At 31.1% G+C, this 27,782-nt stretch overlaps 1 protein-coding gene across 2 annotated transcripts; it reads right to left on the bottom strand.

Annotated features, from left to right (window-relative positions):
- Positions 1-5,151: 5,151 nt before the first annotated feature.
- Positions 5,152-18,292, bottom strand: LOC124372089 (putative defense protein 3). 2 transcript variants are annotated; one of them, XM_046830455.1, is made up of 7 exons: positions 18,089-18,292; positions 17,279-17,422; positions 16,689-16,763; positions 14,462-14,626; positions 8,993-9,383; positions 8,132-8,223; positions 5,152-5,296 (listed from the first exon to the last, which is right to left on the bottom strand). In XM_046830455.1, exons 5-7 carry the CDS (start codon positions 9,326-9,328, stop codon positions 5,191-5,193), a joined length of 534 nt encoding a protein of 177 aa, XP_046686411.1. In that variant the 5' UTR covers positions 9,329-9,383; positions 14,462-14,626; positions 16,689-16,763; positions 17,279-17,422; positions 18,089-18,292; the 3' UTR covers positions 5,152-5,190. The 2 variants fall into 2 exon arrangements, with proteins under 2 accessions (XP_046686411.1, XP_046686412.1); XM_046830456.1 differs by lacking the exon at positions 16,689-16,763.
- Between the last annotated feature and the right edge of the window lie 9,490 nt (positions 18,293-27,782).

The following is a 27,782-nucleotide window of genomic DNA, read 5'->3' as shown; positions in this document are numbered from 1 at the left end:
TTTATTCAGACGAACATGACTCCAAATTCCAGGAGGCAAATCTGAGACAGCCTCAGATACCATACACTGTAATAAAAGGAAGATGAACTAGAGCTCAACTCAAATTCAATTGAATCAACCCTTCGTACCATAGCTAAGTTATGTGTTGTAAGCTCGGTTGCTCCACCGTGCTTAAAGTTCGTGTCTATCACATCCTAATGACTGGTTTTTGTATGTCCAAAATAGATATTTGTCTATAGGAAAACTGAGCTAGATCTGAGATGTAAGCAACCTCAGACTAGCCTTTTGTACATGGTGTGACGTACTCCAGCCTTGTATATAAAGAACTTTCTCTCTTAATTTTCAATATTGAGGTCGCATTTATCCTTTGGGGCTGTTATATTTAAACATTTTTTTCCAGACTTCATTATTATTTGAAGTAATCAAAGTTTCTATAAAAGTCATATTAAAGCTGTTGGTACAGTAAACAGTGAGAGATCCAGTCAACAAGATGACTCCGAAATACTGTGTAGCGATATTCGAGTCCATAACACACACTTGTCCCGGCCCAACATGGGACTAATAGCAATAACAGGACCCTCTACATGTAGGACACTCGTTAACCATGTCACTTTTACACTGCGAGCCGATATAGGTGGTAATACTGGTAATGTTGTGTAGCATTAGTCAAGTCCATAACACACACACTTGTCCCGGCCCAACATGGGACTACTAGCAATAACAGGACCCTCTACATGTAGGACACTCGTTAACCATGTCACTTTTACACTGCGAGCCGATATAGGTGGTAATACTGGTAATGTTGTGTGCGGCACTTGTCTACGGCAGTACAGAGTGTGTGCTATATACATTTATGTAACTAAATTACACTTGGTTTTATGGTTTTAGAATGGAACCTACAAAAGTTCTTACTAAAATTTTTGTTGTAACGTTATACTAAGATAATAACCACATACTTTAGTAAAATCTTAGGTTTCTTATTAAATACTACTAATAATTAAAACAAAATTATATTAATCATCCACACACAAACAAGCACGCATGTAACATGCAACACTAAATAGTACATTTTGGTGTAGCATGGTTTATTATAGTGCCTTGTTCAAAAACGGTAATAATTAGATTTAAAAATAATGTTATTATAAATCTTAAATAACATGAAAATAATAACACATAGTTCAAGTTTATTTACGGTAACATATTTTTTTCTAATTAGCTATTATAAATTCGGAATTCATAATTTAAAACTAGAAGCTGGTTATAAACAACTCGGCAGAAACGGACTAAAAAGTTATTATTATATTCAGTCTGCCATTATCTTAAGGGTTTATTTGCGTTAGTTATAAAAAATCATAAATAATATCAATTTATGATACTCGTTTTTTATAATTGTTTGTTTAAAAGCTTACTTAGATAAAGATAAAAAATGTGGTAAGTTTCAATGCTATATGATGAATAAGTAGGTATTCTGTTGTATTTGTTTAAAAAAATATCTATTGTATATATATAATATTTTCAGATTTTTTTATTTTGTTATAGACATTCTTATACTGTGTAGATCACCTAATCTTAGTAAATTTGCAAAATTAGGTGTAATCTGTTTTAAGTTCTCTTAATAATATGTCTCTATTTAAACACTGATTACTTTACATTCCCACATGTCATTCATTTTACTTTGGATGAATACGTGATCAATATCTTCATTAGACTCTTACTTACAAACTAAGTAAGGGTTATTAACTCAATATTTACACTTTGCTTTGAAATTCTTTCAGTTTTTTAACTAATGTAATGGTTTTCTCAAAAATGATTTTTGTTTGATCTTAAAATTAGAGGATATATTCCATATTCATTAATAAACATAGTGTGTTTATGTATTATTGTAGGCGCTACTTTTTTATAAAGATTCTATATTAATACAACCCTTATTATTTAATTTTAAATGCAAAATTGTACCATCGTTGTCAGCATTTAATTAAATTGTTCTTTTTTTTTATTTTCACTTTTATACATTTCAAGAACATCATGGCTTTGATCCAAGATGCATTATTTCTCTCAACAATCTTTAAGTATTTTTGTTATTGAATGGATATTTGTATATATGTAATTTTTTTATATGAAATGTGTAACTAATCATTTTTCCGTTGCATATAAATACCACATTAATTGTTACTAAAGATTCATTATTAAAGAAAAAAATAATTTTTGCTGATTTATTTTGATGAACCTCAATTATATTTCTTTAAATCTAGAAATTATATTTATATCAATCTTATATTTAATAAACAGTCACATTAATTATTTTTTTACAAATTTCCTTTAAAACCTGGAATAGATAAACAATATTTTGAATGACTCATTATTTATTCTAATAGAAATTTAATCAATTTGATTTTGTTTTTTCAATACGTTTGACCTAAAGGAAAGTTTGGTGAGACCTATAATATTTCAAAAGCATTATGTAGTTAAATATGTACAGATTGACTTTCAAAACTAGATTCTGCAAAATGACAATCAATTTCAATGCCAAACGTTTTAAATTTATAATTTCTTTAATGTATTTATTTTGATTCTAAAAACCCAAATTAATTCAAAATAACTACTGTTTATTTTTAATATTCGTTAAAATCTTCCTTTATATAATAATATAGTTATCCTTTTTTATTTCATAAATCTATAGTAATTTATATCATAGTTTAAAAACCTTCATCAATATTTATCACAAAGGTATCAGAATATTTACCATTCAATCACATAAAATAATTAGTTTTCTTCTTAAATCGGATGTTCTAAATTTAGGAATTTGTAGAATTATCAAAATTTAACTCAATCCTTATAATTTTTAGCTACTTAAATGGAGAATTTTGAAAATATATTTTTATCAAATAAAGCATAGTTTAATACTACTGTACTATCTACTAAAGTAATGAATGATGTTGTGGAGACTTTTGAGTGTGGTGTTGAAGGCATTCATTTTATTAAAGCCTCAATAAAAATGCTTGTATATTAATGCCTTAAAAGTTAAACATGTCCTTTATTTGGATTGACACACAATAATGTAATGTAGGTAATTGAAATGTCACGTACATTACGGACACAGTTAGATACATTTCCAATAAATTGCACAAAGTGTCTCGGTGACGTTCTGCTGGTAAATGTCACATTTGTCCAGCAACACTTACAGGTTTGGTCCCTTCACATTGTGTGTAGCATACAAACAGTTTCATACATTTTCAATAAAACTGCTCATTATTAACATATTTCTCTTTTTTAAATTATAAATGTAACATTGTGTAAAGGTTTGTTAACTATACACAATTTCTGTACTTTTTAACAGGTTTTATTGCTTATTAAAAGATTTCACTCCAATAGGACGGTATCTGATCTTACAGTCCCTGGACTTCATTTTATAGAGCGAGCTGGTCTGAGAAGTAAAATTTAAAAATATGCGGTATTACATTACTAAACGATATTAAACTTACAATAACACAAAAAGTAGAAAAAAAATCTTGCACAAACTCTGTCTCTTTTTATACTATTGCGTTTCCATAAAATACAGTTTTGACTTTGGACCACCGTTCACAACACTGCACTTTTAAATGATCGAAGAAATGAATCTTCCTAAAAGAGGATCACTATGACAGATAGTTTGTACGTCGAATCGCATTAGTAGTTGACTTTGAGTGGCGAAACATCAGTATAAATGTGCTAAGTTTTATCCCTGGAATTATTAACACTTCTTTTAAACATAAGTCATTAACATTAAACATATTTTTTGTGTTCTGAAAACAAAATTGTGTAAATGAATATGTTTTAAAGACATTTATAAATTAGATTTCGAAAAGCTTGGTATTAGATTCACACTTTGTGTGTAGGTTTTTTCTCAATTTTCATTGTATTGTATTCTATATAAATTGACAGTTTTGTGTTTAAAGAAAACTTTTAGAAAAATTTAGTGTATGGTATTTTTGAAGTACATAATGGGCTATTATTTTGGAAAGCATTACTTAGTATACACAACTTTCAAAATAATTTGTTTTATTGTGCTAAAAACCTAAATTCAAAAACCACTAATATTTTGTTACGGTCGGTGCTTAAAACATTATCAAAGACTCTTAATATAAACACATTATCACACAATCCCACAATCACACATATTTGAAGAATTATATTTTTTAATATTATGTAAAATTCTTTTCATTTAATAATATTGAATCTAAGAAGTGACGAGTGTTATTGATTATTATAAGGTTCTGTATCCAAGAAAGTACTTGAAGAAGTTCCTGCCATGTAGATATTTCCACCGCAAATTAGATATGTAACATATGAGCGATACTGCGACAGAGAAACTGCAGGGTCCATAGCGGGCCGCAACTAACTTCTCTAATATAGAACTTTGTATCTGAACACACATCTTGTTCCTTCGATGAATTTAATAGATACTGCAGATCTACTTGGCCTTCACATACATCCATATTCATATAGTTTCCTCGTTATAACATTGCGTTGTTTTTTTTAAGTAATATCCTCAGTTTTCAAATAATTATGTAACAAATTCTATTATGTATAAAACGTTATTACAATAACACTAATATTTGTATTTATAATACATTTACTATCAATAAACCATTTTTAAACAAGTAAAATATTGTAATTGAAATAAAATATCTATCTTACTCATAAAATGCCATTTTACAGTAAACTTTATAGACGTATGACTCATCCTGTTTTTTTCCTTGTTTATTCCCCACTGTATATTCAACTCGTCGAAAAATTTGCTTAACCAGACAAAATTAATTATTTAAAATTACAAATTTATTGCTCTTTGACGACAAAATACAATAGATTTTTATTATATTGGAAACTAGTTTATTATTCACTGAAAAATAAACTTTGTAATGTAAAAATCTTTTATATAGCACTCGGGGAGCTACAAAAAGATGGTCTTGCTTTAACACTTAACTAGTCTCCCCATATTGTAATGTATACAGTATGTTTGATATCATTAGTAAATACAGTTCTTAGTGTTTTCTATCCGCATTGCAATCTAAAACTTGGTAAGTAAAACAATTTCGTTACAAATGTTGAAATATAACTTTTAAGAGATTTCTTCCTTGTTTATTGTTCGTGAAACGAAATTTGACTAGCGTGAAAGAGGGGTTTAAAATAATAAAACAGTACGACTTACAGTCAAGAAAATCTACAAACATCACTTATAATATGTAAATTTCTACCAAGGGTTGTATACAGAGATCGAATCAGCCAGAATATCTCTCCGGACTGGACTATTGTGGCGCTAAAACAGGAAAATAATAAAAATACTATAGAACAATATTACTTGCCAATATAAAGTTGGAATGGGATAATTCAGTCTATATATATATATATATATATATATATATATATATATGCTATAAAATTAAAGTAACTTACAAGAAGTCAATGTTGGAATAAACTTAATTTGTGTTTATTATTTGCATGCCTTTAATATTGAAATAGTTTTAAGTACGTTATACGGTTCTAATAAACCTGCTGCCGTTACCGTACACTTTTATAGATATATCGCATTACTATGGACAAATCCTAATACAAAATGGTAAACAATAGAACATAAGAGTTTATTTTTAATTACGTCATTTATTAAAGTAATGCAATTAAAGATTGTCATGGATTCCATGAAAGATGGTATATATTTTACAAGTATAATATTAGTTCCTTCCATTATACGAGTTATATTAAAACTAGCAAACTTAAAGTGAAATTATTGAGTTCTTTAAATCCTGATCATGGAGGCAGGCAACAGCTGGAGCACTGCATCCAACCAGTGCGATAGCCACTAACACCTTTTAATAGTCCGTTTCCAACTTTTACAAAATTCCGGTTCCTTGCCTTGGAAAGAGGAACGCTCTCAAATGCTATCAAATTGAATGCATACTTTATCTGTCTATTTTTCTGCCCGTCCTTCAACTGTGAGATAAATCTTGATAATAAGGTCAAGATCCGCAACAAGAGATCGGATCCTAGAGATTCGCAACATGATACAATAATTTCTCTACTTCCAAAGGTGAACTCTATTCATTGAAAGACCAAAAAGTAAAAGCGTTAGCCCATCCGCCCATGTCTTTATGTGTGATACCTTTGTCCTTAAATTACGTATGGTACTTCGAAACTCCATTTTATTGTACTGTACACAATAACTAAACCAGACATTCACTCCTCCTAAATATGTTTGTCGCCAACCAAACTCCGAGTAACATTTTATTATAACAGATCTTGTAAAATAGGAACAGTGCCATAAACTAGATGGCTTTATCCCAATACAGTTTAAAGATCGGGGTGTTTCAGAGTAATTGTAATTTAAGAAAACACTAAAATCAATACTTTTCTCAGCAATTGTTGAATATTTAGTAATTTTATCATAACTTAATAATAAATAATTCAACAAAATTCAAAATCATACCTGAACCTTTTCTGAACTCAAAATATATGCTAGTTACTCTAAAGATTGCCCAACAAGACTCAGATGACACAACAGTTCTGGTGTTAGTTATAGGCTAGTGTTGAGTCAGCATAAACTCATTAGATTTTGTTAATCTGGTTTAGTTCATTTTTCTAAAACCCCTAAAAGAAAATTATAGAGGTAAGATCGGGTGAGCGAGTTGGTTAGTCCAAAGCACCATGCCGACCTAACCTTATCCAGTATAAAAGTTATGTAGTGATACACTGGCTTGGAGGTAAATATTGTAAGTGTCCCGAGTAATTACTTGTACTGCTGGGACAATGTTACTTTCCAACATTCATCATGTATCGTAGTCCATTCTAACTTCAATGTAGAAGAATCTAGCAACAGAATTTAATAAAACTACTGTAATATTTTTAATTCCTGAGGAGTTCGGGTATGCTTGCAATCATCTAATTTCTGAAATGGAAAACACCTAGTAAATAAACATGCACTTAAAACATAAAAAGTGCATCAATGGACTGTCACTCAAAAACTTTATATCATAAATGGTTAACTAAGAAGTTCAAACTAGAGAAAATGTACCCAAGCGAGTTCACTGTACAAACTAGGACTAGTCAAGAGCACAAGCAATACGTTATATACGCACCAGCTAAAGTGGGACACTGCAATCTCTACGGGATTTCACTTTCGCTGGTGAGAGTCACACATAGATGTTTTTTTGTTAGCGATTTATCGGCGAGTTTCTCACTAATTAAGGTGGAACATAAGTTTAGGAACAAATTGTAGTAATACCTTGAGCTTTACCTTATAACAAAATATTAAACTTTAAGCACTTTACAACCTTATTTTTGGTTGTAGAATCAGAACGGGAAGAGAGTTGTACGTAGCCAAACGGTTTTTTGTTTTTCTTGTAAAGTTTATACTTTTTAAATATTTAACCGATAAGTTACAAAACATCAGAATTTTGTTTAAATAACTAATAAAAACCTGGTAAAAGTAACGCAGCATCCATATGGATATTAATAATTTATATAAAACGAGACATGCCTCATACGTATACGATAGAAAATAAATCCATACAAGTGTTTAGAATTTTGAAGTTTAAAGTAGTTCTTATAGGCCTAAAATCACGGCAGTGCCTGCATAGCTGACTCTTAAGAAATAAATTGAATAGTTAGTTACTTAAGCGACAAGGCAGCCTACTTCTATGTGGGGGAGCTAATTACCGACTTACACAAATGTTACCATTGATTGAAAATTGTCACATATAATGGTAATTGTAAAATTGGCCTATGGTGATTGAAAACCCTGTGAATTAAAATAATTAATTAATGCCTCAATATTGTTAGCTAGTTTTATTTCATCTGTGTTTCTGGTGTTTAGTGTGCTGGTAACATATTTTAATTGTACAGTTGGTATGTATTACAAATTTGATAGCATTTTATTTATTTATCTCTATGACAAAATATTGATATAGTTTTTGGGTTTACACGCCAACATGCAAGCTTACTCTATGCAATATTAATAAAGTTTCGCAACAGCTCAAACTTTAGTCCATAATCTATGGTCTGGAAACATTTCATCCTCAAGCTTGGGTGTATTGTGAGATGGAGCACAATAACTCTTTTGCTTGTTTAACTCTCTAATAGATTACATGGAATCGCTTACAAGAATGTGATATTGCCTGCGTAGTCAAAGTCAGGCATCCATCTCATGCGCGCTTCTGTCTTCGGCTCTGTATCGAACTCTATCGCAGTGTTCTGTAACACAATACCACATAGTGCAGTTACCACTTAATACTGTTTTACATACAGGGGGATTATAATTCATGATAGAAAATCTAGCTTAATACTATTTATATACTGGTCCCATGTAAGCCTCACACTTGATTAATCTTATTCATATTATGTGAATGTATTTACTTCTCAGCCAACATAAGCACATAGTTTTATCCAGAAACAACGTGCAAATATTACACTATTTAGTTTTTTTTTAGTTTATGCAATCTACGTCTAATGCCAATACTTTGTATTTTAACTACGTACACCTATACTGTTTGCATGCATTATTTCATTTTTTTTATATTGCTAAAATTGCAGTAAAGATGAATATTTCCATTAAAATTTAGGTAAGAAACTAACTTTGAAGACGAATTATAAATTGTCACGTTAGAATAATCCCATCTGTGGCTGTGCTCGCCTTACATACGATGGGAAATAATCACAGATCATATACCTGCCTCTGTGTTACATGTTCAGCTCTGGTAGTTATGATATGGTCAGTATACCACACAGCTGTCTCACGAAACTCTTTGTTGTAATTATAACCGTGATGTGAGAATAAAACTAACACAAAACTTGCTCTCTGAAACCACAAAATTTGATAATTAGTTTTAAGTGCCTAATTTGTACTCCTGAGGATTACCGCAATATACCAACCAACATCTTATGGAGGTATGTATCTTATATATCGTCAGTAAAACCTATTATTTGTATTTCAGTACCACTTACAACATCAATAAGACATTACCTCAGAACGACCAAAACAGTTGACGACGGTGATGTCGGCGTCTCCTGTGTCCACGAACATGCCCACGGCCACACCGCTCTCGCGGTCCAGTGCTTGCACCACGAACCTTCGGAAGTCGACCCGAGGTCGCGAGGACTTGATGGTGAAGATGACGGAGTCCTGGTTCGTGATCTTCCCAGTCTTGCTACAGGAGAGGGTGTAGGGCGAGGGTGTGGTCTGGGGCAGCGCGCTGTCGAATGGGTCGAGGGTGAGGCAGGTGCTGGAGTCCAGGTCCTCGGCAGCTAGCAGCAGTGCTGGAAGCGCTAACCAGACAGTCACTCCTGCTCCTGGCAGCATCTACGTCACGTGTGTCTGACTCCTGCTCGGCTGTCTTATGCCTATTTTGATTAGTCTGGTAAAATAATTTACTTAATTGATTTAATGGAAAATTTATTTGATTTAAAACTACGTTTCATTTTTCTTAACAATACGCAAGTATAACTTATGAATATACCTTAAATAGATCGAAAAATTGTCAACCTATTGCGTACGGCACATTGAAATTAATTTTACTAAATGTTTTCCATATATAAGATTTTTTGTAGATTTTTGTTAAATATTTTCGGACTTTTAAACTATTTAACAGATGAACAGTGTGCGATACAAAACATTACACAGAGTTTATAGAAAAATATTGGCATAAAGTATTTTAATATTAATTATGAAAAAATAATGTAAATATTTATTTGTGGACTCGCCTGATGATGAAAACTTTTGTTTCGAAAGGCCTCGTACAAAAAATAAACTATTTGGAAAACTGTTGTGTTATTAACATTTAGTACTACTATATTGGTGTGTCAGGTATTATTTTGGTTTAATATGTATTATATTATTGATATGAATTCAGCAGTTAGCCCATGCAAGACTACAGCCAATGAACCGAAACGTTTTGTATTGCTCCATTACCTTGCATATTGTATACTGTATTGTGAAAGCTCTGTGATTTTTGTAAAAGTTTCCATATTCATTCAACCATATAATTTTTATTACCTTTAAATTTTATTATTGTAACAAGTTTCTACTTTCTCAGTCTCAATGTGTTTTTGTTCAATTCAAATGTTATTTATTGCAATGAAGCTTCAAATGTTTTCATTATAAAACTGATATGACAAGCATTACCCTTCGTGCAGTAGACTACCTTTTAAAAGGCCCAATTCGTGGCTTATAGACGTAAGTCCTATGAATAATGATAATGCATTATTATAATAAATATAGTTTTTATATCAAATTTATAGAAATATATATCACGTTCTCGTTTACTTTACGAAAATGAATGAACTCAACAAATATATACGTTATATGAAATTATAACTTATTTTCATTAGTTCTATTAAATATTGGTCTAAAGTTAGTACAAAGTCCAGGAATTTACAATTGTATTATAAACAAAAATTCTTGGCCAAATCCATCATAAGAACTATAATATTACGAAAACTTTCGACGCAGTAAAATTTATTAGTAAAGCCTATTACTATTTATGGATTCAACCTAATTAAAATTCATAAAAATAAAGTATTATTTCAAGAAATGCGAAATAATAATCATATTAATGTTTTATATTTTATTAGATAACGTTTAGAATTATTTACAAACATTAAATTTCTTATATGGTAGTACGATGTGCAATATTTACTTTGCCCCAATTAAAACAATAAGCAATTCAAACCAAAATTAAATTTTCTATTTTGTAATACAAAATTAAAACCGTCTTAAATCATTACCAGCATAATATATCTAACCTGATACTAAGCAGAATTATTAGTAAACACTTTACAATGAAAACTAAAAGTCAAGTTAGCATACAACTGATAGTTAATCAAAACATATTAATTTTGTACTCCAAAATGTTAGTGCACAGTTATAGTTATAAATATCAAGTTCACAATCACTTTCCTGTTTATTGTAAGTTTTCACATTAACCTGTGTAACCCACTTTGTGATGATGGCAACAGATCAGCATAACTACAAGGTATAATATAAATATTACATGGTAGTGACTGGTGTTGGCTTACCTGTATTATTTTGGGACACCGTCACTTAAAAAGAAACTTTGAAGTTCATTTTAAACCAAAAAAACGATACACAAGAATGCCGATATAAATGTATAATGTAAGTTTTATCAGTCCTCTCCATCTGATAGCAATGTCACTTGTCTCACTTCTGCCATAACTGACCGATGTCGCTGATTGTGTATAAATTATGCATTTATTCGGTCGTTACACATTTACACAGACTAAATAAGTAACAGCTTTATCACAGCTATAATCTTTCTATAATAAACTGAGGCAAGTTTTGTAAACAGACTCCTCTATTATTTTTATTGATCAATATATGGTTCTGACGATTGAGGAGTATAAAGAAAGGCCTCTGTGTGTAGTTCTACTAAGTAATTTTTAATAACTTTTTTATTCCGAAATAATAAAAGTCAGCTTCAAAATTTAGATTTTACCTATAATGATTACATATATATATCATTTGTATTCTCAAACGACTACTTATTCAGTACAATGCAAGCGACAAGCAAATGAATCCATTTCAATTCATTTCCAATCTTATACAGATGTATTTCAGTAGTCAGTGAACAACTCAACAATAAGAAAATAATTTATTACTTGATACAGTATCAGAAAGTATATGGTAGGAAGCCGTAGCTACGAACACAGTTTCCTGCTGAACAACTGACAACATAAGCTTATCGTTTTTAAATGACACACCAAACACCCATATAATAAGTGATGGTCAATGGAAGATATTCTAATCTCCTGATCCATTTTCTAAAATTTGACATTAGCAAGTAGTAAATGCTTTATTTTTTATTCAAATGACAGGATTTATAGGGCCTGAAGGTACCGTTGGAATAAATAGAATGTCTCTGCAACATTCCATGGTTTTTTATAGATTACACTACTTGAGTTGAAATATACAGGCCAGTGTGGAGGAAAAACAAAGTGCGTAGTGTGTTTTCAATGTTTTTAAATTACAATATAATATGAAATTGTCATATCTAGATTTTTAAAACAAATTTTTCTACGGTAGTAGCAGTTCTGGTTAAAATAAATGTACTCCGTCTCTAAATATATACAGAGTGTTCAGAAAAGTGTGCCACAAACTTCTGTGGCTGAAAGTACTCATGATTCCAAAAAGAAGATTATTCAAACAAAGGTCGGAAAGTTTGTCGTTTAGGCGACCGTTTTGTATTTTATTAAAACAAATTATTATTTCTTGAAGTAATAAAGCTACGTATACGAAACTTTCCACATATGCTATGACAAATAAGAGAACTCAAAAAATAACTGTGTAATTTGCTTTAATATTAAAAAAATAAAACATCGTGAAGTAACAAAACACCTACTATAGTTATTAAAAATGTATAATATACCATCTACTTCGCAATTTGTATTACCATTCCAATTGTACTTTTTAACGAAATCCGTTTACGCATAAACAAGCACAATCACTTTAGAAGTGTGCTTGCACAATCCCTTAATTAACCAACATTTTGTTGGCTGAAATGGATTAGCTATTTTGCATCAGTTATAAAAAATGTACAAGATATCAACAATGTTGAAATTATTATAAGAATTCAAACTATACTTTCATCAACGTTCCTTTAAATTATAAACTATAGAGATTACGATATGTTTTTAGTTAGTGGCTATTTATTCGTACAAACTGACAGAACTTCTCGAAAGAACTATCTAAATTTAATGATTAATGAGAGTGTATTTTGTAAAAAACAAATTTAAACAAATAAATTGTTCTATACTGCGTGAAGCAAAAATTTGGATTGAAGATTTTTAGAGAATGTTATTAAATATTGAATAACTGAATATATTTCATTAGGAAATAACAAAGTTCACATGTCAGAAACTGTAATATTAATTTACAATTAATTGTTAGTGATTATGACAATATTAGGTGTAATATAAAATGCATATTTCACACATATTAGTAGAAGCCACGTTCACCTCGCAATAAAGATTAACTCGAAATGCTTATAAATTATTGCAGCATTTGCTGATATCCCCAGATTAATTTTAATGTAATTCAAGAGGCTGTAAAATTTTATTTTATAAAATATTTTAACAGTGTGTCTAAAATTTAAACTACAAATACCTGTAAAATAACTATAAATAACATTCATAAAAATAAGCTGGAATTTCCAGACGCTGAGTGGTCCTAGAGGTTAGTATCTGCTAAAAACTAGTTTCAGTAAGCATATAGTGTTTTAGAAGTAGATTAACTTATATTGTAGATGTGGATCAGTGCTCATAAATGTTCAAGTACTATTCTTATGAACAAAAACGGAGCCCAACTTTGAAACTTCTTACCAGTTCAACTATAAGGTATTGTTTATACTGGGAAATTCAGCCCAACAAAATATAAACGCAAAGTTGGAGCGCCGATATAAAAAAACCCATTTTTGTACGGCGTTTAGTTTGATGTGAAAGAATAACATTTCAATGGTTTAGGTAATACATGCACATTTTGAAAATTTCGAAAAATTGAGTTTTACAGCTCTATAACGAATTTCTTCGATTTGGCCATGCATGGAATTATTTAAAGGCTCTTATGAAACATCAGAATCGATATAAATAGTTCTATTTTTATACCAAGATCTGTGCGCTGAATTTTTAATGCTTTTCTTGTCTCGGCTGCATATTATTTCGGTTTCTGTAAGATTTTGGGGTGTAATTCATTAAAGAGTGTTTAAGAAAATTCAAGGCAGTCTTCTGTAAAATGTTCAAAACAAATCATATCCATTATCAGTTTACAATCGTCCAATTAAAAACCTTCTTATATTACAAAACCCGTTATAGTAGATTAATATTCACGTGCACAAAAATTAAACTAAATCACCTTAAACAGCAAAAAATATATCATCAGTAACAATAAACATAACTGCCACGGCTAAGTGACAATGCGATGAGTCCATCACGCGCCTGCAACATTTCAGCTGCAACCAGCAGTGCACGGGCAATGGCACGTCTAGTTCTCTACCATCATGGTAAGCAAAACTTATTAATTTTCCTTAGCCGTTATTTGACTACAAAATAGTATAAAATTGGTACAAATATACGGTTTAGTTAATTTTTAATTTACGACAAAGTAGGTTTTTTTTCAATATGTAGACCTGTGTGCCGACTTTTAAAAGGTTATTAACTGTATTCAGTGATTGGAACAACATTTTATTTTTGTAATAAAAAAAGGTAAAAAAAGAGTTCATAATTCTGATATAGTTTTTAAAACGATTCGTGATGGTCGGCTCACAGTTCTATACAGTTTCACAGTTGAATTATTAACATTGCGTTAGTGAAAAATTAAGAGCGCTTATTAATTTTAGTTTGATTACGCTAAGTATAATATACTATATTTATCACACAACCAATAGTTAATAACACTTTCTTAATTCCAAGATGCAGTACCTACCTTGCAGACTCAAACAAAGTGTTAAGGATGTTTTGTTGCTTATTTTTTTCCAAATTAATTCTTTCCTCCATATCGTTCATATTTTTTATATAGCTGCTCGACCTCAGTGTTTCTCAAAGCCAACAGGTCCTTCGTGACAGCTACTAGATTCTTCAGTGAGGTGCACTGCAATCCGATTGTTCACCAATGGTAAATGTTCAGACTCCAAATGACATGAATAATGCAATAATAAGTATGGTCATATAAGTAAAAGAAAAAAAAATTATTTTATATTTATATATTGTTTCTTTGGCAATTGAAAAATTAACCAAGTTTACCCTTTGTTTGTTATTTGTAACATTGGAAATAACATATTCATAGAAATAAACTCATTCTACAGTCAATTAAAATGAATTTTTAAAGACATACTTTTATTTAAAATCCCTCATGTATCTTATGTTTTGAACATGTATCTACTGACTCGAATATTAGACGTAAATATTTCATAAAATTACATCACATGTACGCCATTACACCTCAGTATAAGAGTATATTACCTCATGTTTTAATTATACTTAGTACCGATAATGCTTACTATACATGTGCGGTTTTTACGTACACTGTGAAATCATTAATAATACATTTGCCAATATATTACCTCGCTTGACACTGAGTAAACAATAACGTGTCATAATGGGACAAAAATATAGTTATTATGTACATTATACAAGCAGTAATTAAATCCAATTATATTCTCATGTTTGACAGTAAGTAACAATAACGCATCATAATCAGACACATTATTATGAATGTTTGACAACCAGTAATTATTATTGCATACTTACTTTAATCTCGTTGTATCAATGAATTTGTTAATTAGCTTTGTAATAGATTTATAACGCTATGATTTCCTGAATAAAAGTGGAGTAACTAAAATCATTTAAAACCACAATAAACATCTCTGTTTATAACAAAACAGTTGTTTACCTCTAAAACAAAGCTTAGTTCTGTAGAAAATTTAAAATGAAAACTAGTTATTCCTTTAATTTTTTATAATTAACTGCTTCTTAATACTATTATCATCATGTTACACATATAATACAAGACGTCGTTTTTAGAACGACATGAACAAGTCTAATAAACTGCACGATTAAAAGAGATGTACATTGCGGAAGTTATTATATCATAAAAATTATTACCAACAATGCAGGAAAACAGGGGGACTGTATGTAAATAAATGATTGGAAGTGTGTTTCAATAAAGGGAATAAAAAATTGCTCTATAGTTTACAAAGTACTTTCAATCAACTCCACTACACAGAGTTAATGCAGTAACGCAGCTCTCATGTTGTGCTGAAATCCCAACGAAAACAAAATCATTGAATAATAAACAGCATCATCAAGAACAAAACTATTATTATTTTTATGCAATAAAATATATCTACACAAAGCGGAGTTATATTAAATCACGTGAGGTTGTATTCATGCGTGTTATTTCAAATATGGGAAAATTTATTTATCTCTTTACTTTAACGGTACAACACCAATTTTACAAACAAGTAGATCCAAATGAAACTAACATTAGATAATAAGCATACAATCAAACAAAACAATATCAAGGTATGTAAAAGATAGTAATTAATTGTAAAACAGAGACTATGTAGCTCATGCACTACACGTCACTTCCAGTCTCTCAGGAAACCAATATCATCCGTCATTTGTACACATTGTCAAACATTGTGTGTACCAGTCATCAGGCTCTAATTTAAAATATGCACACAAAAATAGTTTTAAATGTTTATCTCTTGACTTTTACTTTTCTTATAATCACAGAACTGTAAATAAATCCAGAAAACAGTTCAATAAATAGAACAAAATTGGAAATTGGTCTAAACTGATGATTAAAGAGTCTTGACAAAATACTTTGAAACATATATTTATGCGTACATGATATCTCAAAACCATCGTGCAATTTCAAACACCCATGCATTGTTTTCAGAATTATTAAAACAAACTGTTTTGAAAGTAACGTACTAAAATGAATAAAGTAGCCTTCCAAATTCTAAAAATTTAACTACTCAATATCAAAAAAATAACAAAAGTTTGATAATTTAATATAATTTCAATTTGAAAATATAATCATTATGAAGCAAACTGATAAATTATAATAATTTAGAGATGAAATATTAAATAAAATTATTGATTTAACTTAAGACAAGACAATGCAATAAGATTTGTACGACAACTACCTGTAGAGTAAGTACTGTTCGTTGTTCCTCCAAATTTTTGCAAAGAGAACTTTTCTCCAACAGCAATAAAACTACCTGCAAGATAAGTACCTCTTGTAAAAAATACATATATTGGGCAAATCATATGCATTGTAAGATAAATAAAATCTCTTTATTTTTACGTAATTAAACGTTATATAACTACCATTACACTATATTTGACCGTGCTTTAAGCTAGTTGTTAAAACCAGCGCATGAAGCTACCTTCAAGCTTTAGATACTTGTAATGTTTGTACTTATATACCTATTAGATTTGCATGAATGAGAATATTAAGTTCTAATATCAATAAATATTAATATCCTACAAATGAAACAGTTCATAATAATAAATTCTTGGCTTGTTTGGACTTTATAATGGAAATAACTTAATTACTACAAAAAATAATAATGTAAATCCTGTATATTCCTGTGTATAATTGAACTCAATTCTGTAAGCAAAGAGCCAAAAATCTTTGTAAGCATGAAATTGGATTGTAAATGACGAACCTGTCCCTTTAATAATAAAATAGGCCAATTATTATAGTGATAACAGTTGTGAGATGACATAATACCTTTCTAACCAAACAGTGAAGTCGAGAGACATGTTCCCGTAAGTCCTTTTCAGTTCGATGATGAACGTCAAATCTCAGCAATTCCTTTAACATGGTCTTAGCATAGGTTGTGTCTCTGCTGCGGTTATTTTGGAATGTATCTGGCTACAAAAAATAAAATATATCTATTATTTAAAGATATTAATGATAGAGTATCTAAAAATCATTCTGTATTAACATTTAAGAAGGGTAACAGAACTGCACTATACTTGACATATTTGATTGAGTATCTAAATTAATATTGTGCGTTTGTCAACAGGGGACACCGGGTTTCGAATGAAATATCATAAAAATGGTTGTTCATTAAAACATTGGATCACTTTAACCGCACGTCCAAAAGATAATAAAAGAACAACACGACATTTGTAGGTCGCTGGCTTTATTACAAATACATTGTGTTAATGGCTTCCCTAATGATTTAGTGTGGCACGATAAAAATCATGAGTTTGATACCATTCTTAAATAACGTAAGCAACTTGGCATTACAATTTTTTAGTCGACAGACTTTCAAGAAATTACAAACTAACTATAATATTGAACCTGAATTTCTTGGAGAAACAGATTCTGACCAATCGAGCCACTTAGACCGTAACATTCAAACACTGCGTAGGTTAAATCACAACCCCTCCACATAAATATATTACATAAGCTATTAAAGTTCTTCCTTGCTCATATTTATACATTTATGTACCGGTACTGCAATACTGGGTAGTAGAGTATATCTTAGTTATAAAGCATATTTTAGATATAAAGAATGTTGTAAATACCTACATTTGAAATATTGACTTGTGAAGCGTCTTCTGGAATTATATTTTGATTTTTATCTGTAACCTCCATCATATTATGCACCAGTAATCAATATGTACTTAATGTAACTAACAAGACAGTTAATTGAATTTGTTCTACTAGAATTTGTTTCCAAATATAAATTATTACTTAACTTGTAATTTAGAAAACAAACATGTTGAAGTTTGGTTACAGTAGCTCTGTTTGCAAGAAAACATATGTTTATCTGAACTGAAAACACCTTGATCAGTACAAAAGATTTGGATTTTACTGGTAAAGTCGACATATGGAGGCGTAATCTTTCCAGCAAAGACAAACAAGTTTGAAATTGCCTAAGTTCTTTTACTTCCTACTTTTCTTTATATCTTAAAATTATTTTGTCTTACGTGTACCCGAGTGGTACAAAAGTTAACACAGTTTTTTTCTTTTTAATTTAGCTTATAGTGTATTCTATCTCTAACCTACACGTAAGTTTTATATTAAAATTAAAGTTAGTACTGATGAGCATGAGATGGACTCAAAACTTTCTATTCTGGTTTTTGATTAAAATATGTTATCTTTTAAACGCGAACATTGCGTAAATATTTATATTTCTATTAGCCGTCATCCTCGGCTTCTTAAGCAGTTTCGTAGGTTTTATAGCTGTATGAGCACTTCTGGTTCGATGGAATTGTATTATCGACGACATTGTTAAGATTGCTTTGTTGTCACGGTCAAGAAAATACGTCAAAAGGTTTTACATATATGGCCTTTGTAATTTACTCCGATCTTAGTATTTGTTCTTCCACAGCTGATTGTACTTCATTCCCTAAGGTAAAAATAAATATATAGCTAGGCTACAAAGCTCTGAAGAGCCTAGTTTCGTCAAGAGACAACTACATAATTTGTGTTTCATAATAGTGTTTAAATGTTTTGTAAAAGTTAGACTACACTGCTTTGGCTCAATTAATATTTCACAGCTTTAAAAACCAAGATGGCATTTTTCGCTGCTTTAAAGGCCAGTGCGGAGTAGCCCAGAGGGACTTTCGGAACAAGAATAGGCTTGTATTCATCCCTGGGACCGTAAGAATGTCCAAGTAAAACTTCATTACAATCGATAGAATAATTTGAGTGAAAGCAAAAACAAAACAAACAAAGGTACTTTCGCATTTGTAATATTGTTAGAAAATTTGAGATTATAGTTGAAAACTGAATAAATTTTGTGTTTATTCGGACAAACCAGATAATTGTCAGTTCAAAGACCATCATATGAATTGGGATGAAGTCAACGTCATACATTTTGAAATTTTTCTTTAAAAGGAGAGCTTTATTGAGGCTTTAATAGAGGCTTTATAGATTATATTAGACCATACGGTTAGTGGAATATCAGTCTAAATTAGGCCGTTTTTAACTACCAATTCTTAAAAATGAGTTATCAATGCAACATAAAGTATCCAATATATCATTGATTCGTACCACAAAAATGTAGAGTAACAATACGATTTTGAGTTCATCTGAAATAAATTAATAATATGAAAACCCCACTTCATTTCATTTTCTTGCTACCATTTTACCCTGCGTCAATGTAAAGACCTTATAAATTGTTATATTCTGGAGATGTTAAAAGTATTTAACTGTCACGAGACGATAAATTTACCTTGACTTCTACTAAGTAGGGAATCGATTTAGATAAATATAGTTCATAAGGCGAGGTTCAAATACACAAAGTTGTAATGTTGTTGTATTTTTATGTAACATCAACAACATTAATGCAGTTTATTAAGAGTAAATTAAAGGTGGATGAATCTAGTTTACGTAGAGTAAAATTACAAAACAATGTCGGGTTACAAATTGGTCTAAAGGAATTGTATTTTCCCTTTGAAGTGTTGCAGTTAACAACAGTAGCAGCCTGACAGTGTATAAAAGAACTTCCTCGACCTACAACTCAGCATCTGAGTCTGACCTCAGGCGTCAGCTGCTGCGCCAACAAAAAGACCGTGGGGAGGTAACTGATGAGAGAATCCATGTCAATGAATCTGACTGACTCATGTTTAGCTAAAGTAAGTGGGCTTTTTATTTTTTAATTACTGTTTCAAAGCGACACTAATTATATATTCCTGACATGAACACGAACTGTTGACGAAATCTACACCACGAACAAAATATTCAAACACAAAACTCCGATTTTCTCATAAAGTCTTTAGTACAATTTTGTGTAATACACTTGCCGTATTGCAACTCATATGACGCGTACAGTTTAAATAAATTGAAAAAATAATAAAGTTTGTTTTGCACTATACCGGACTAAGCTGTTAATCATTTGGAAATAAAACAGTACATCTTAATTTTCCCATTCAAACTTCACCTTTCATCGTTTAAGTGTTAGTTAAACAATGTTGTTTTGCCTTTGCTTATGTTATTTTTGTCAGGTACGTTTTATGAGTTAAGCGATATGACTTTTAAGGAAAAACGTTATGTTTAGTGTCGTTTAAAATTGTTGTTTTTTATATGTCGTCCACTTAGTTATTTTCTCAATCCGAGGCTGTTTCATCATCACGCTACCATAGCCATTAGTCTATTTTTGCATCGGGTATTTCCATGGTTCAACCATGCTACGGGCAATATTTTGGTAGACAACAATAAAATAGGAATAATATAGAGATGCTTAATATTTGGTCGTATTAAAAAAAAGCATATTTTTATAGTTGCATAATCTCAAGTTTATCCTTCTGTTTGTTTTCATAATAAATTCAAGCAAAACCTTGATACTTTTAGAGTAGAAGCATATCATTTTGCAGCTGAAAACGTTATGGGTTATTCATAAACTTTCCTTTTACATCAATTAAAAAGCATATCCTCCAGAAAAATTTAATTTGGACAGGAAAAGACAAGCCTCTCTATTGAACGGTTGTTTCCACGATTTTCAGACCGATGGCAAATGTTATGTATGTGCGGGATGTGAAACATTACAAGTCCTTTTCAAGTACACTTGTTCCAGATTTTATAATGTAATATCGAACATGTAAAATGGCTTGCGGACATATTTTTAGGTACAAGTGAAGAAACTCGAGGTGATGAGTTGTTCTTTGTTCATAAAATGAAGGTGCGCTTATGTTATCTCAATTATCCTTGCTTTCAAAAAGTTGTCGGTCAAGAACTTTGTGTAAGGCTACTAAAACAATTAAATATTCACAATTAATTAAAAACCACTAATCTAAAACAATTCAACAAATATCAAAAATGTTACTCCAATCATAATCTAATAAAAATTACTTAAATAATAAATATGGAGCAAGCAAAACAAAGTAAATGATCAAACAGTGAGTTGCGTGCAGCCCTTGCTTCCCCGCTATGTCCGTACTTGACATATGTGGCATCAGTCTGCAACCTCCCTTTGCGTCATGTAGTTTTTTTGTGTGTGAAATTTCAAGGTTATTTTCATGTTTATCTGTTAGATTACATGCATGTAGTCGTGTAATAGCACAGTAAATTTCATTATATTTAACAACTGCTTACAAATACATTTAAACTCGTCCAACGTCAGTCAACAAGTTCAACATAAATTTCTCAATCCTTAGTTTATGGCGTTCTGGTGCGTTTTTAGAATGTCAAGAGCCAGTCCCATTTTAATTAGATCGCTGGTATACCGAGCCGTTATCATCACTCTAATGTATGTATTTCTTGTGTTCGTGTGTATGTGACTGAACTCCTCCTAAACGACTGGACCGATTTTGATGAAATGTTTTGTGTGTGTTGAAGGGGATTCGAGAATGGTTAAGTGTCACAGTTTGGCCCTATTTAAATAGTCTACTTAATTAAATTTGTATTTATAGTTAATATTGTTGATTTTGGAATGTTTTACCTTCGTAACGGCAGACTGCGCTGCGACACGTAATACAAAGTGAACTGATACTTAACAGCTGTGAATATTTTCAGCTGAAGTTCACCAAAGAGGCAGAAACATTTGTTTACATTTAAAATGTAGAAAATTATTATTGTAAAGTGCTTGATCGGTAGTGTAATGCAGATTGCATTGAATAAGTTATTGCCTAATTTTAAATTTATTTTGCATCAGTGATCAATAAACTATCAAATGTAGTGAAATTACTATTAAACGCCGTTATAAAAAAAAACCTCATTGAACAAAGCCTTGAATGTTTGCACATGGTAATCGAATTTGATTGATCGAAGGTAAATGAAAAGAGCCGAAAAAAAAAGCGCTTTATGGTCAAACTTGGTTTTCGTTGATAAATTTTCTAGGTCGTAGCACAAGCAAACCTCCACAATAATACTGGAAATGTCTTACACAGAAATTTTAACAGACCGAATTTGACTATTTATAAACTAATTAGTTTATCGAGATTCATCTATATATTGTACTGAATAACTTATCAACACCTAGAAAAAAACCACGAAAGATAGAGACAGGAAATATCATAATGCACCAAAGAGGCTCACGAAGGAACGACTAGCAATTATCTTAGGAATGTTTACAATGTGATAGAAAAAGAATAATTGAATATAGTGTACTGTTTTTAACAGTAAATTACGTGCGAATCCGCTGGCAACTACTAGTTTTATATAAAGTATTATTCAAGAATTTGGTGACATATAAATTATTGCAATCTCAAAGAAATCAGATTGTAATAAATATGTTTTAAATGTTATACTCGCATTTTTCTATCCCTTTGAAATGTTGTACAATAACATTACGAATTTGTAAATATACATTCATACTGTTGTGGATATCTTTGGGAAACGCAATTTAGGTAGTCACTTTGAAATATAAATAAAAAAACTATACATATATTGATTGACCATTGATGTATTATATATTTATACGCAATCATAGTCTGTACCTGAGCAAATATTAATACAAAAATCAGTAATAAAGGACGACCGAGCAGAGGAAAAACAACTCGATGCTTAGAACTGGTGACGTTATGTCAGACTATTAAAAGGTAACTGAAATCTGCTAAAGCTATGTTAGAGGACAAAGAGTAGAGCTGCTGCTAATGAAGGTTCATTTGACCGCAACATAACACGCAACGTACGTCATCTATTGTTTGTAACACAATTATTATACATCACTTGTGGCATAGATAATTAAACCCTTTCATCAAAGGTACAAAGCTAAACATATCATTTCGCTTTATATGAGGGACACGTGTTTGTGTCGGCTATTGATATTGAAACTGTTAGCAACCAACAACACTGTGGTGCAACCAACTAGAAAAAAATGTCCTGAAAATTGACTAATATATGTATCCAAACTCATTCTATTAATATTTAAGTACACGCTTGCAATTTTGCCAAAATCAATTCAAACTTTCGGTCGTAGAAAGGATAGGTTAATTGCTTTCTCAATGATCTAAGCGAAACCTGTATACTAAAAGAAAACTACATCAATCCTAAGGTATGTAACAAATTTAAACTCACTTATTCAGAAAATGAAAAGATCTAAATAATAAAATATAAACAGACTCTCTTTACCTAATAGCAAGTCAGAGATGCAACTAGACACCGCTGCACAAAATATGATTCTTTGTAAAATAATGTTCGAAACATGTTTTGTTATGTATTTCATATATACGATGATTCTTATTTTTACCGTGAAGCAGAAATGACCCTGTTTACATGTTTTCTTGTTGTACATATCTCATTTCCTTGCAATCTCTGAAGAAAGAGAATCTTGTTTTCTTGACTATTCCCTAAAGGGAATCACTTTTCATGCGTCATTCAAAAAAGGTGTGATGCTTCAGTTTAATACTGTTATAAACTCATTCTATCCTAGAACATACCAATAAACTATACAATAAAAATGTTGGCATGTTTATAAATTATTTAAATATTTTCCAGAACTCATGCTTATAGACTATAAGTTAGTCCACATTATTTATTAGGCCACGTGTTTAGTATTATTTTAATTACAATACTTTTTGTTCTTACCATGGCAACAACTTATATTCAGTTTTATTCGTTACAGGGAATATTTTCAACAAAATATCTACTTCATTCATAAATTATTTATAACTAGCTGTTACCGAATTGAAGGACATAGCCTTCTTAGTGAAAGTATTTATGATGTAATACAGTCGAACCTTCAGATATTTTTGAAACAGAAAGTAGACATATATCAGGTAAATATTATTTCAGTACCAATGGCTAAGAGACTAAATAAACTATGTTACACGTGATTGTCAATTGTATGTAATACGCTTGTAGGAGTATGCATTTCTGGTTTACATAAATTAAATTTACGGATAGTTCAGTCTTCCTGCCCTGTGCCTCGATAAAATATTACATATAAATTTTTGGAATATTTAGTCGATCAAAAACGCCAACTTTCAGCTATTTTAGCTTAATTTTGGTCTAACTATATTTGAAGTATTATAGTTAGAGATGGCTTTTTAAACCCGATCAATAACATATACATTATTGCGTAAGACAGAAAATTTAATGCGGTCAATATGTATAAGTTCCTGCTGTATAAATTCGCTTACGGCCTAATTTATTTACAGTTCCACAGTTGATTTTATATTATTGAACCACGAAATTAATTTATGTAGGTTTCGAAAATCTACTTACATTGAAAAACACCTACCTCTAGTGTACGAGGTTCATTTTGCTTTCTATACCCGCCCAAAAAAATACAATACATAAACTTCAATAGACTACTTCGATGTAAATCAAATCTACTTCCGGCACTTGCACTTTCGGTGTGAGGTAAAGATTGAAAACCCCTTCAAATTAAGCTAAAAATTTCAAAATATTTGTCAATATATAATAATTGTTAAGTGACAGAAGTCTGATTGAATTCGGATTGTAGTTTGGGAAAAAATAGTTCGTTGAGGCATGTTAGTGTCTATCCACATGTTCTTTAAAAGTCACATTTAAATGCCACATAGTATCACATTCCAAAGTTAACCAACAGGATTTGAGTTCTGTATACGCAAAGATTCATGGCGTTTTTATATAAAAATACAAATATAAAAAAATAATTAGCCAAATCTGTAAGCCGTTCTTGAGATTAGCGCTTAGCAACATCAGCGATTCATTTTTATTTAAATGATTAATGATATAATATGCTTAGCAGATTTGGTTATCTAGTACCACTGGATTATTCTAAAGCTTTTGACTCAATGCAATGTGAGATGTCATTTGCAAAAATGTATTACTATGGATTTTGTGATAACGTGGTCGATTGGATGGTCTTACTTAAATAACAGGCAGCAAGTTACCTGGCTAGGAAGTGAAATATATGGACAGTTGATAGTAAAAAAGGTGTTCGGCAAGGTCTGAGACGAACTCTGTACAACTTGTTCACATCTACTTTTCAGTGTTCATACAGAGTTGCACTGCACATTTATATGCAGATGACTCCCAATTGCACATTTCTTATGAATCTTGGCAGATGGAAAGAGCCATTGATCAGGTGAACTAAGACAGATGGAGTTTTCGAAAGGTCAGTTATCAATGGACTGACTGAATGTTAGCAAGTGCATGGTTCTACACACAGCACCACGCCCTTTAATAGAGGGTATGCAGGGTGGAGACAATTTGACAGTCTGTGAGAAGATCAGAACTCTCTGCTTGATGATTCTCTGCATGATGTTAGATTAGCAACTACACCTTCACTGATTGTCACCCACTCTAACCAAAGTGCCAGGGCATTTATAGATTCAATACTTTATTACCAGAGACAATCAAACTCCAACTTAGGCAGTCACTGCCCTGCCATTCTGAAAATAGCAATATCACCTCAAGTAGTGACACTGAGTAAATATAAATACTCCAAAAGGTCTTTCGTTTTCAATCTACAACTATTCGCTTATGTATATATTGGGAGGCGTTAAAATTTATGGATATGGCGGTCATATGCAGGATACTTTTTAGCTACACGTTCCACTATTAATTCTCCACTTTAGTACATGAATGAAGTATTTATGTAACGTGAGTTTACAATATTAGGGTGATTATCCATTGTGATTAGGAGCTACTCTTGGCCAAAATTTCGAGCTCTCTTCAGTAAATAATGAGTTAAACTGAAACAACTGATAGAAAGCTAATGAGATCAAAGTAGCTCAGAAACGCATTATCATTCTTCAATTTGTCAGTAAACCTATTAGAGTGTCCATCAAAATTAATCGCTTCATTATCCTCCATCATTTCAATCTCTTAATTCAACTGCTGATGGGAAATAGGTAGAGTTACTTATTGTTAAAAATTAATTAAACTCATTAGAAGCTTTTATTGTTGTTAGATTCAGTTTTGTTATGTATCGTATTACGAAACTAACTGCATTTGTTAAAGGATTACGAAATATTACGAGTATTAAGACTTATTTCACACTCTTTGAGGAAATTTTTGTAGTAGACTGTTGATAATCAACTCATACAATCCTACGTCACATCCAGATCCAATCTCTCATTATGTAACGAGTGTTTGATTGTTTGCATTAAAATACCAATCTATTTAAGTGGTTTTTAATCATTTTTTATTTTGGGTTAAAGCTTAGCCCGTCACTCGAGAGACTGATTAAATTAAATTTGTATCTGTCTATCCACACGTTGGCTCACGAACGGATTGACCTATATACTAGAAAACTCCATTTCCGTCTGGGGATCATCAAGTTCAATAACTGTGCATGTTACTCACTGCATGAGCTTTGGCTTAGGTTCGTGAAGATTTTTACACGACTAACTATGAAATTTTAACATGTGAAATTTTTATGCATGTAGCCTAATGAAATGAGCAAAAGATTTGAAACTTTGCATGCAACATCTTGAAGGTTTTTTTTGTGATTCGTGATATGACGTATACCTATCAAAATCCATATCTAAAGTGTGGTGTCAGAATGAGTAGTACATTCAATTAAAATCTATCAATTCCATAGTGATAAATTTCAAAAATACAGAAAACCCCTTAAGTTCGGTACAGAGTTCTGGTTATTGAGAAGGATACAAAATTTACAACAATAGTTTAACAATTCTATAAAAGGTAATATAAAATCACGATAGTGTGGCAATAGTTCTTTAAGAACTCCTCATTTTACAAATCAGTACATACTAGGACTTTGTTTAGCAAAGATATTCCAACTATATTGAAGTCCTTAAAATAATTAGATCCAAATTTACCTTTCGTTTTATTATTGTTATCTATTTTATTAAAGTGTCAAAAAACCTTGAAACATAATATTAAACATACACCAAAACATTTAGGATTAAAATGTGTGGTGAGGAACTCTCATAAGTCTACACTTGAAAAAATAGTGTTTACATAATAAAACCAATCATATATATAAGTCCAGCCTGGAGACCTGGAGAGAATAAAACAAAACGATAACACTGCACAGAACCAAGGCCACTACAGACACATGTTGTACACACCTGGTCAGAAGGGGCGGGGGTTAAGGGCTGGCGGACATAAAACTGTCGAGGCCATTTCTCATCTACTTCTTAAGACGCGAACACTGAGTTCAGGGTCTCACCCTGGGACCTACTGTCCGAATCTCATGGTTCTTTTGACGAGGGGTTGAGAAGGAATCGTGCGCACATTGAAAATGCGTTTTAAAATTTAGAATTGCAAGAGAATATAATATAATTTTTTTTTTCAAACAGTCCTTAAATCAAGTGCATACTCACTCGGCATTACTCTTTTGTTCTGGGTAAGAAATTAAATGGATGTGTTTTTTGCAATA

The sequence above is a fragment of the Homalodisca vitripennis genome, unplaced genomic scaffold (assembly GCF_021130785.1).
Source record: "Homalodisca vitripennis isolate AUS2020 unplaced genomic scaffold, UT_GWSS_2.1 ScUCBcl_2498;HRSCAF=7330, whole genome shotgun sequence".
Taxonomy (NCBI): domain Eukaryota; kingdom Metazoa; phylum Arthropoda; class Insecta; order Hemiptera; family Cicadellidae; genus Homalodisca; species Homalodisca vitripennis.
Note: the sequence above shows the minus strand (reverse complement) of the source record. Positions and strands in the feature narration are given on the sequence as shown.